Below are 11,278 nucleotides of genomic sequence, written 5' to 3'. Positions count from 1 at the left end.
CAGGCTGTTATAACATTGAGAAGGTGAACACACACACACACACACACACACACACACACACACACACACACACACACACACAGTACACACACTCTCTGTATTAGTATGGGCTGTTGTTCTGGAGCACACGGAGGGAAGCAAAGGAGAGACGGGGCTGGAGAAAAGGAAGGAGGGATGAAAAAGAGAAGAGAAGAGGGTGCAGCTCAGGAGAAGGGAGAGAAGGAGAGAGGGAAGAGGGAGAGAGGGAGAGAGGGAATCACAAAGCGTTCTCTAGACTTCAGCTGAGACGGGAGAGAGCCTTACGTAACCACTGACAGCCATGTTTTATTTAGACCAGATTAGAGGAGAGGAGGAAGAGGGGAGGAGGAGGGAGGAGGGGAGGAGAGGAGGAGGAGGGAGGAGGGGAGGAGGAGGGAGGAGGGGAGGAGAGGAGGAGGAGGGAGGAGGGGAGGAGGAGGGGAGGAGGAGGGAGGAGAGGAGGAGGGCGGGGGGCGGTACTTAGTGCATGTAAAAACAACCTTGCTGCTGTGAAGAACTAACATCACCCTCTGGGTACGCTGAGGTGGCATGTTGACTCTCTCTGGTAGAGGAGGGAGGGAGGGGAGGAGGACTCCCTCTGGTAGAGGAGGGAGGGAGGAGGGGAGGAGGACTCCCTCTGGTAGAGGAGGGAGGAGGGGAGGGGAGGAGGACTCCCTCTGGTAGAGGAGGGAGGGAGGGGAGGAGGACTCCCTCTGGTAGAGGAGGGAGGAGGGGAGGGGAGGAGGACTCCCTCTGGTAGAGGAGGGGAGGAGGACTCCCTCTGTGAGGTGGGTTTAGTCATCGATAGAGAGCAGGGGAGGCTGGTGGAGGTAGAAATCAGAGGACGGTTATCAAACACGTTCCATGTATTACAATGAGCCTGTCCTCCGATTTCTACCTCCACTAGCCTCCCTTGGCAGAGAGAGAACATGCTCTATCCATTTATGCTTGCAGTGATTTATAGTTTGCTGATCTCTTTCTCTCTCCCTCTCTCTCTCCCTCTTTCTCTCTCCCTCTCTCTCTCTCTCTCTCTCTCTCTCTCTCCTGGCTTCTGGCCACAACGAGACGCTATTTCTATTTTAAAAGCGTCAGCTAAAAGGCATATATATATATTTCTATTCAACCATTTTATGTTTTATGTTGTTAATGTTATTCATCCTAACAGCTTGCAGCCATGTTCCAGATCAGCTTCAGGCATCAGGTGAGCTCAGCTCCCAAAACCTTTAAATACTTGTTTTTCTTGAAAAAATGGTGGCCTTGATGTTGTCCTGTTCAACTGAAACAACTTCCCCCCCTCCCACCCCCTGCTGAGCAGCACCAACTCCCCCCCTCCCCCTCCCCCCTGTCACCCACTCGGCGGGTGTCTCTCCTCTCCCCTCTATAACCGGGTCTTTTGTTCTGGTTCTGGAGGCTGGCAGAGAGGCGGGTTCCCCAGGCCCAGACGGTTGGGCGGGCATGCCAGCTGATCTGCCCCTCCATTGTCCCTCTGGAGGGAGTCGGCTGACAGGATTACAACTTCTCACTGGATCAATCGCTGCTCTCTCTCTCTCTCTCTCTCTGTCTCTCTCTCTCTGTCTCTCTCTCTCTCTCTGTCTCTCTCTCTCTCTCTCTCTCTGTCTCTCTCTCTCACTCTCTCTCTCTGTCTCTCTCTCTCTCTGTCTCTATCTTTCACTCTCTCTCTCTCTCTCTGTCTCTCTCTCTCTCTCTCTCACTCTCTCTCTCTCTCTCTCTCTCTCTCTCTCTCTCTGTCTCTCTCACTCTCTCTCTCTCCCAGGAGAAGCTGGTAGTTTTCCACTCGGGCAACGGCAGCGCAGACAAACAAAAGAAAATACGTTGGAAGTGAGGAGAGAAAGAGAGGAGAGAAAGAGAGGAGGGCTGAAAAGAAAGAGAGAGCTGTTTGTTTTGGGGTGCAGAGAGACGGTTGGCTGTGTGTTTTGGGGTTGGGGGGAGACGGTTGGCTGTGTGTTTTGGGGTTGGGGGGAGACGGTTGGCTGTGTGTTTTGGGGTGCAGGGAGACGGTTGTCTTCACTAACCTTCTCTGGAACCACTCCGACAACAACTGCCCCAAATGATGTGTCACTGGTGGCTGGATCAATAAAGTACATACCTGTCTGCCTGTCTGTCTGTCTGTCTGTCTGTCTACAGTGCTGCTTGAAAGTTTGTGAACCCTACAGGGATGGTCATTATTTTTGTATAAAATATTAAAATTAACTTATAAAATCTTTATCTAAACCCCAATTCATAATAAAGACATTCCAAATAAAGGACACAAACAAAAAGAAAAGAGATATTTGTTTAACGAAAGTGGTTTATTTAACAAAAACTCTGATTTCATGTGTGCAAAAATATGTGAACCTCTTCAGTCAATAGCTTGTGTACAGCCACTACTCTGTTAGTCTATGAGTCTGACATCTGATTCAGTGTTCTTCTTATTGCTGAAGCATGCACAGTTACCTGATTCAGTGTTCTTCTTATTGCTGAAGCATGCACAGTTACCTGATTCAGTGTTCTTCTTATTGCTGAAGCATGCACAGTTACCTGATTCAGTGTTCTTCTTATTGTTGAAGCATGCAGTTACCTGATTCAGTGTTCTTCTTATTGCTGAAGCATGTAGTTACCTGAGATGCAGCAAGGGAGGTCTGCAAATGTCTAGATGTTATGTTTGGGTTGGCTTTTACCTGATTTATTATTTTTCTTGTGGCTCTTGGGGATATTTTGGAAGGGCGTCCACTTCTAGGCCGAGTTGCTGTCATGTTAAATGCTCTCCATTTGTAAATGATTTGCCTCACAGTGGACTGATGGAGCTCAAATCTTGTTGAGATGATTTTATAGCCTTCCCCAGACTGATGTGCTCTCACAACCTTCTTCCTGATGTCCTCTGAGATCTCCTTTCCTCTCGGCATGGTGTGTTTTGCATTCACCTGTATGGGTAACATTCACCTGTATGGGTAACATTCACCTGTATGGGTAACATTCACCTGTAAGGGTAACATTCACCTGTATGGGTAACATTCACCTATATGGGTAACATTCACCTGTATGGGTAACATTCACCTATATGGGTAACACAAAACTGACCAGGTTTCTTATCTCTATTTATCAGAGTCCCGCCCAAACTCTTTCCTAAAGATCTCTCCTTTGATTGTTCATTTGGTACCGAATTATTTGCCCACCTGATTCTACTTACCTACTTGATTTAACCAATGCAACTTGGGGTTCACTTATTTTTGCACCTGCACTAATTTCTTGATACTTTAGTTTTTCTACTACACACATGATTTCCTCTAAATCAGTGGTTCCCAAACTTTTAACAGTCATGTATCCCCTGTCGGATATTTTGCAGCCTAATTGATATTCTATGAACATGATCCCTTACATATTAGACATTGTGATAATATTATTCTGTTGGATCGGGCGCATGCATTTATTTTTGGTCCTGAGACTGCAGTCGGCTATTCAACAGGACTGTTTGGGAAGGTAAATCACAGATTTATTTTGCGTACCCCCTAGATCTATCTATCTATCTATCTATCTATCTATCTATCTATCTATCTATCTATCTATCTATCTATCTATCTATCTATCTATCTATCTATCTATCTATCTATCTGTCTATCTGTCTGTCTGTCTGCCTGTCTATCTATATATCTGTCTGCCTGTCTATCTATCTATCTATCTATCTATCTAAACACTCTGAGAACAACTGCCCCAATGAGCCTAATAAAACATTCAAATGAAAACAGAATAAATGGAGATATTTCACTTGATTATCAACATATAGGAGTGTTCATCTCGGTCAGGGAAGGCTGATGGAGGTAGAAATAGGAGGATGGGCTCATTGTAATGCATGGAACGGAATGAGGAATGATATGAAACACACGTGTGTACACGGGAGAGCATGATGTCATGTGATGCCGGGGGGCTGTAACACGCCAACCTCCTCCGTCCATTCATCAGCCAATTAGAGATCAGAAGCAGAGGAGAGCCAATGAACAGCCTCTACCCCAGCCTCTACCCCTCTACCCCAGCCTGTACCCCAGCCTCTACGCAGAGCCTCTACCCCAGCCCCAGCTTCTACCCCAGCCTCTACCTCTCTACCCCAGCCTCTACCCCTCTACCCCAGCCTCTACCCCAGCCCCAGCCTCTACCCCACTACCCCAGCCTCTACGCAGAGCCTCTACCCCAGCCCCAGCCTCTACACCAGCCTCGACCCCAGCTTCTATCCCAGCCTCTACCCCTCTACCCCAGCCTCTACATCAGCCTCTACCCCTCTACCCCAGCCTCTACACAAAGCCTCTACCCCAGCCTCTACCCCTCTACCCCAGCCTCTACCCCTCTACCCCAGCCTCTACCCCAGCCTCTACCCAGACCTGTCTTCATTGTCCTGGATTCACAGCTAATACATCCTCTTCAAACACCCGTTGAGAATCACCACTTGCTCTGATGTCATTACAGTGTAATGTAATACTAGTGCTTTACTGTGTGTGTGTGTGTGTGTGTGTGTGTGTGTGTGTGTGTGTGTGTGTGAGTGAGTGGTGTGTGTGAGAGAGAGAGAGAGAGAGAGAGAGAGAGAGAGAGAGAGAGAGAGGGCATAAGTGGACCATATGAGTGTGTGTTGTGGTGGGTGGGGGGAGGTTGGGGGAGGGGAGGGGCGGGCGGGCGGGGGCAGGACGGGGGCAGGATGGGGGAGAGGAGGGGAGAGGAACATATGTATGTACAGTAGCAGCATCCCATTGATGTTCAGCCTTGCACAGGAAACTGAGCTATTACATAACACTGTTGTCTCCTCCAGTGATGTCACCTCCTCAGCCCTACACGGGCTGGGGGGACTGGACCTGGGGGGACTGGACCTGGGGGGACCGGACCTGGGGGACTGGACCTGGGGGGACCGGGCAGGGGGGACCGAGCTGGGGGGACTGGGCTTTCTTACTTCTACAGGTAAACAGATGCTTTGGGAGGTAGACCACGGGTCTTCTACAGGTAAACAGATGCTTTGGGACGTAGACTCTCTTTGTTCTGTCACAGGGGCTGAAACTGGGCCACTCTCTCTTTGTGCCATCCAGGGGAGGCTGGTGGAGGTAGAAATCGGAGGACAAGCCTATTGTAATGCATGGAATAGCATTCCTCATTCCTTCCATGCATTTACTTCCATGCATGCAATGAGCCCGTCTTCAGAAACCAGAGGACGGGGGAGGCTGGGGGAGGCAGAAATCAGAGGATGGGGGAGGATGGGGGAGGCTGGGGGAGGTAGAAACCAGAGGACGGGGGAGGCTGTGGGAGGTAGAAACCAGAGAACGGGGGAGGCTGTGGGAGATAGAAACCAGAGGACGGGGGAGGCTGTGGGAGATAGAAACCAGAGGACAGGATCATTGTAATGCATGTAACGGAATGAAGAATGGTATCAAACACATGTGTTTAATGATGCATCCCATGCATTCCAATGAGCCAATAGCCAGTGAGGAGGGTGAGATCATCATCATCGGTTTCTGTCTCCGTTACATGGAGCCACGGCATTTCTACACCTAAAATGTTGTTCATAAAATATCATTCATGTTTAGCATAATTAAAAGAGTCCTTTGGGGAAATGCTAATGCTTTTGTTTTGATTCCAGCTGAGCCCAAACACACACACACACGCTCAAACACACACACGCACAAACACACATACACACACATACACACACACACACACACACGCTCAAACACACACACGCACAAACACACACACGCACACGCACACACGCACACACACACACACACACAGTCAAATAGAATTGAGAGTTGTCATTGGTCGGTTTGAACCAATAGGAGGAGACACGGTGTGACGGGCAGCGCGGTGCTGAAGCGGCGGAGGAGACTCGTCTCGACCACACCTCAGTACGGTCCACACCGCAGCCCGGTCCACACCTCAGCCCGGTCCACGGCTCCTCACGGTAGGTCCACGGTGGTCGTTAAAACCGCGTTTATCTCTCACCACGGGACCACACCTCAGCACAGTCTACGGCTCCTCACGGTCCGCGGCTCCTCACGGTAGGTCCACAACGGTCCTTAAAACGCTTTCACCTCTCACCACGGTACACCGTTTCCCTCGTCAGGACAGGTTTAGCGGCGTGTTGTTGTTGTTTCTGGGGTAGGTCTCTCCACCGGGACCCCTAACCGGAGAACCGCGTTTGACCAGCGAGGATGAGGGCGCTAGCACCGTCGTTACCATGACTGCACCGTTGTTACCATGACTGCACCGTCGTTACCATGACTGCGCTTTACCTCAACCGAGCTAACCAGCTAGCCAACGAAGTCTCAACCGCCTGGCTTTCCTTTTGGGTAATAGGGTTTGAAAAGACGACTTTCCTGCTAAGTGACACATTCAGCAAATTGAATTTAAAAAATAGGCAAAGTAATGTAAAATGTCATGTAAATGTTATCGATACGTCCGTTCGTGATGGAGTCGACCGTACCGTTATTTTGGGCGGGTTCTGTGGTGGCGTGGGAGCGGTGGCGGGTGGGACCTCTGCGGTCCTTTCTCTTTGTCTGGGTCGGGGGACAGTTGGCGAGGAAACGTTGATAATTGACACCGCTTGCAATGGCGAAGTGGCAGGTTTCACACGTTTCACAAAGAGAAGCAGTATTTAATGGTGTCTTTCCTACTCCGCCTGGGAGAGTTGCTGTGTGTCTAGTCTGGCGCTGCTTGGTCCATTGTGTCTCCTCAGCACCGCCAGACTAGCGACGTCCTCCGCCAGCAGGTGGGTTGGGCTGCGGGGACGGGGATGGGGATGGGGATGGGGTCGGGGATGGGGATGGGGACGGGGACGGGGATGGGGACGGGGTCGGGGATGGGGACGGGGACGGGGACGGGGACGGGGACGGGGATGGGGATGGGGTCGGGGATGGGGACGGGGTCGGGGATGGGGATGGGGACGGGGTCGGGATGATGATGATGATGATGAAGGGCTCTGTCTGGTTTCACAAAGGCGTGACACCAAACAGTCGTTAATAATTCGTAATGGTGGATGAATTGTATTTTTGAATTCGACTTTGTTGAATTCGACATGGTGTTTCCTGGTTAGACTAATCGAGCCGAGCTGTAGCGACAGTCCGTCTTTGTTCAGTTGTTGCTGTTTTGTTTGCAGTCTGCGCTTTTCGGGGTGTTTTTGCTCCTCCAGTGAGCGGGTAACGCACGTATTTATCTCTTATTTATCTATAGTTTAATCGATGACATTGTTTCTCCGACCAACTTTGTGATTTTGTGTTCAGACGGCACCTACGTCTTGTGTTGTTGTCTGTCATGTGTCATGTCGCTGCTCTGGGGACAGGGACAGTACCACCGTAAACACCGATGACATGATGGTAAAACAGGCCTGGAAGCTCGGTCACACTGACGGACTAACACGGATAAGGAGTGGACCCGGTTAGAAGGGGACTGGTCGTGTATGTTGTGGTATCTGAGGATGATAAACAAGCATGGGGGGAGGGAGGTGGTGGTGGTGGGGGGGGGGGGAGGTGGTGGTGGGGGGCGGCAGGGAGGGGGGGGGGCTTCGCCTCGGCCACGCCCTTTTGGACGATGTGGATATTGACTGATTCCAAACCGCGTCGCTTTGTTTGGAGGACGGATGCACGTCGTTGTCAGAGGCCAATATGCTGCATCATTTGTTGTATGTCTGTGTCAACACACGTCGACAAAACAAGCCCAGAGGCGCCTGAGGGACTTGTGATCATATCGCCACACCTGCCAAATCAATAGTAATCTGTCCCTTTATCGAATGAGTGTGTTGACGTTTGTGTCCGTCCGTCATCGGTCCACGGGGATGTGTGTTAGACCTGGACGTGTTGTTAATGTCTGCTTTGTGTCTCCGTCTCTCCTCCTCTCCCAGGCGTAGCAACCTCTCAACTCTGCTGTAATGGCGTCCTCTGGTGGTGAGTGTGAACATTGCAGGCCTTCATCACTCCTTCATTGCTTATTGGATTGCAGGTGGATTTCAGTAATATTGCAATATGTTGGATATCATTTATTTTTTACGAGGTACAGCTATGATACTTCATAGAACACGTTGGCTATGTTTAACATTCAAATATTGGTAGGTTTTCTGCTTCCTCAAAGCTAAACTTGAATATGCCTTGTGATTGTGATGCATGGAATGGAATAAGGAATGGTATCAAACGTGCCTGTCCTCCGATTTCTACCTCCGCCAGCCTCCCCTGCTTGTGATGCACCAGGTTTGCTCAGTTTGGTACTAGCCTGTGGATATTGATAGCCTCCTCCCTCCTCCCTCCCCTACTCCCCCCCTCCCTCCCTCCCCTCCCTCCCCCCCCAGATATCCTGGTGAAGGAGCTGGACAAGCGTGCGTCTGGCCAGGCCTTCGAGGTGATCCTGGCCCCCCCGGCCCCCGACGCCAAGGGGGAGTTCCCCCTCTCGCCCCCCAAGAAGAAGGAGATGTCCCTGGAGGAGATCCAGAAGAAGTTGGAGGCAGCGGAGGAGAGACGCAAGGTAGGTACCCACACACACACACACACACACACACACACACCAGGGTCCCCACACACACACACACACACACACACACACACCAGGGTCCCCCCCCCCCCACACACACATACCAGGGTCCCCACACACACACACACACACACCAGGGTCCACACACACACACACATACACACACACCAGGGTCCCCACACACACACACGCCAGGGTCCCCCCACACACACACACACCAGGGTCCCCCCCCCCCCCACACACACACACACACCAGGGTCCCCACACACACACACACACACACAAACCAGGGTCCCCACACACACACACCAGGATCCCCCCCCCCCCCCACACACACACACCAGGGTCTCCACGCACACACGCCAGGGTCCCCACACACACACACACACACACTAGGGTCCCCACAGAGAGACACCAGGGTCCCCACAGAGAGACACCAGGGTCCCCACAGAGAGACACCAGGGTCCCCACAGAGAGACACCAGGGTCCCACAGAGAGACACCAGGGTCCCACAGAGAGACATACCAGGAGGGGAGCAGGCTCTGCGAATTGCTACTTGAGTATTTATTGATTATAGTACCATGAAGCTGTCAAGGTTTCTGCAAGTCACTCCTTGGTTCCAAGAAAACCTTGCATTGTACACATCTCACTAGAAAACAATCATGTAATGCAATGTCATTTGAATGTAAGCAGGGCTCCCCTTGGTCTCAGTGGGACACCCCTGTTAAAATAAAGGTTAAAAAAATAGTAATAAAAAATATAATAACTGCATTGCTGTATAAAGATTCCGGAACAGTCACCACCCAGAGGGCCAAGTGTTTTATGTGGTGTTTACCTAGCAACAACACTCTGATTGGCTACAAAATTACGTTTATTCACCTTCTGCACCGAATGAGTTAATATATTGTAAAGTATAATAATACATATAAACGTCCCTGTGATCAGAGCTAATGTATTATAAATAATAATGAGTGTGTTCCCTCCCTCCCTCCCTCCATCCCTTCATCCCTCCCTCCCTCCATCCCTCCCTCCCTCCATCCCTCCCTCCCTCCATCCCTTCATCCCTCCCTCCCTCCATCCCTTCATCTCTCCCTCCCTCCATCCCTCCCTCCCTCCATCCCTTCATCCCTCCCTTCATCTCTCCATCCCTCCCCCCCCCCCTTCCCTGTGGTCAGAGCCATGAGGCGGAGGTGCTGAAGCACCTGGCGGAGAAGCGGGAGCACGAGAAGGAGGTGCTGCAGAAGGCCATGGAGGAGAACAACAACTTCAGCAAGATGGCCGAGGAGAAGCTGAACCAGAAGATGGAGAACAACAAGGAGAACCGCACGGCCCGCATGGCAGCACTCAACGAGAAGTTCAAGGAGAAGGTGAAGACCTGACTGACCAACTAACTAACTGACTGACTGACTGACTGACTGACTAACTAACCTTAACTAACTAACTATCTCACTATCTAACTAACTAACTATCTAACTAACTAACTAACTAACTATCTAACTAACTAACTATCTAACTAACTATCTCACTATCTAACTAACTAACTATCTAACTAACTAACTAACTAACTAACTAAACAACTAACTAACTAACTCACTAACTACCTACCTAACTAACTAACTAACTATCTATCTGACTAACTAGCTAACTAGCTAACTAACTATCTAACTAACTAACTCACTAACTGACTAACTAACTACCTAACTAACTAACTGACTGACTAACTATCTATCTGACTAACTAACTATCTATCTATCTAACTAACTATCTAACTGACTGACTGACTGACTGACTGACTAACTAACTATCTGACTAACTAACTAACTAACTAACTAACTCTGACTGACTAACTAACCTTAACTAACTAACTAACTAACTACCTAACTAACTAACTGAGTAACTATCTAACTAACTAACTACCTAACCAACTATCTAACTATCTAACTAACTAACTAACTATCTAACTAACTGACCGACCGACTGACCAACTAACTAACTAACCAACTAGCTGACTAGCCAAATAATTAACTAACTGACTAGCTAACTGACTGGCTGGCTAACTAACTGACTTACCATTGATGTCATGTGACCGTAGCGTGTGTGGTTGGGGTCATGTGTTTCCAGGACAAGAAGCTGGAGGAGGTCCGCAAGAACAAAGAGACCAAAGAAGGAGAGGACAACTGAAGGCAACTGAACTGAACATTTTTTATTGTTGATTGACAACGACTTTTCTCTCTTTTTTTTTTTTACGTGTCCAAAGATCTATTTTTTCCGTTCACTGCCAGTACCTAATCTATGATTTACTGTTTGTTAATTCGGTTCACCTTGCTGATACAAGATTAATTAAAGGTTGTTCATTGTAGATTTGGTGTTAATGTCCTATGACCCCCCACCCCACACACAGACACCTCTGAGTAGATTTAGTTCTCCGTCTAGAAGCAACTGACCTTTGACCTTTGAGAGCTGAGCAGTGTTTTTATCTGAAGGAGTGGAGCATGCCGGTGTAATGCATAGGTCCTTAACATTGTCATGTTGCATCCTGCCAGTGTCATGTGTCCCTCTGGGAGTCAGACTGCTGTTCTCTCAGCAAAATAAAGACACAGTTGTTCTTTACCTGCTCGTCTTTTCTGGTTTGGCTGTTTCTGCTTCAGACCCACTCAGACTGGCTGTCCTCAGAGACCTTCCATACATCCCACTCAGACTGACCCGTCCCCAGAGACCTTCCATACATCCCACTCAGACTGACCCGTCCCCAGAGACCTTCCATACATCCCAC

The 11,278-nt window shown here is 49.5% G+C and overlaps 1 protein-coding gene across 2 annotated transcripts; it reads left to right on the top strand.

Annotated features, from left to right (window-relative positions):
* The first annotated feature begins 5,843 nt into the window (after nt 1-5,843).
* Nucleotides 5,844-11,063, top strand: stmn1b (stathmin 1b). Of its 2 annotated transcripts, none has more exons than XM_083678067.1 (5): nt 5,844-5,950; nt 7,886-7,928; nt 8,327-8,499; nt 9,681-9,872; nt 10,627-11,063. In XM_083678067.1, exons 2-5 carry the CDS (start codon nt 7,913-7,915, stop codon nt 10,684-10,686), a joined length of 441 nt encoding a protein of 146 aa, XP_083534193.1. In that variant the 5' UTR covers nt 5,844-5,950; nt 7,886-7,912; the 3' UTR covers nt 10,687-11,063. The 2 variants fall into 2 exon arrangements, with proteins under 2 accessions (XP_083534193.1, XP_083534192.1); XM_083678066.1 differs by having other exon boundaries at nt 5,895-6,047.
* Nucleotides 11,064-11,278: the final 215 nt, after the last annotated feature.

This window comes from Argentina silus, assembly GCF_951799395.1.
Source record: "Argentina silus genome assembly, chromosome: 10".
NCBI lineage: Eukaryota > Metazoa > Chordata > Actinopteri > Argentiniformes > Argentinidae > Argentina > Argentina silus.
The sequence above is the reverse complement of the archived record's forward strand: the minus strand, read 5'-3'. Positions and strand labels throughout refer to the sequence as shown.

Bases quoted from the DNA above. Each gene is read 5' to 3' on its own strand.
- stmn1b (XM_083678067.1), top strand. The intron at 8,500-9,680 runs GTAGGTACCCAC...CCCTGTGGTCAG, and splicing joins CAGCGGAGGAGAGACGCAAG to AGCCATGAGGCGGAGGTGCT. The intron at 9,873-10,626 runs GTGAAGACCTGA...ATGTGTTTCCAG, and splicing joins ACGAGAAGTTCAAGGAGAAG to GACAAGAAGCTGGAGGAGGT.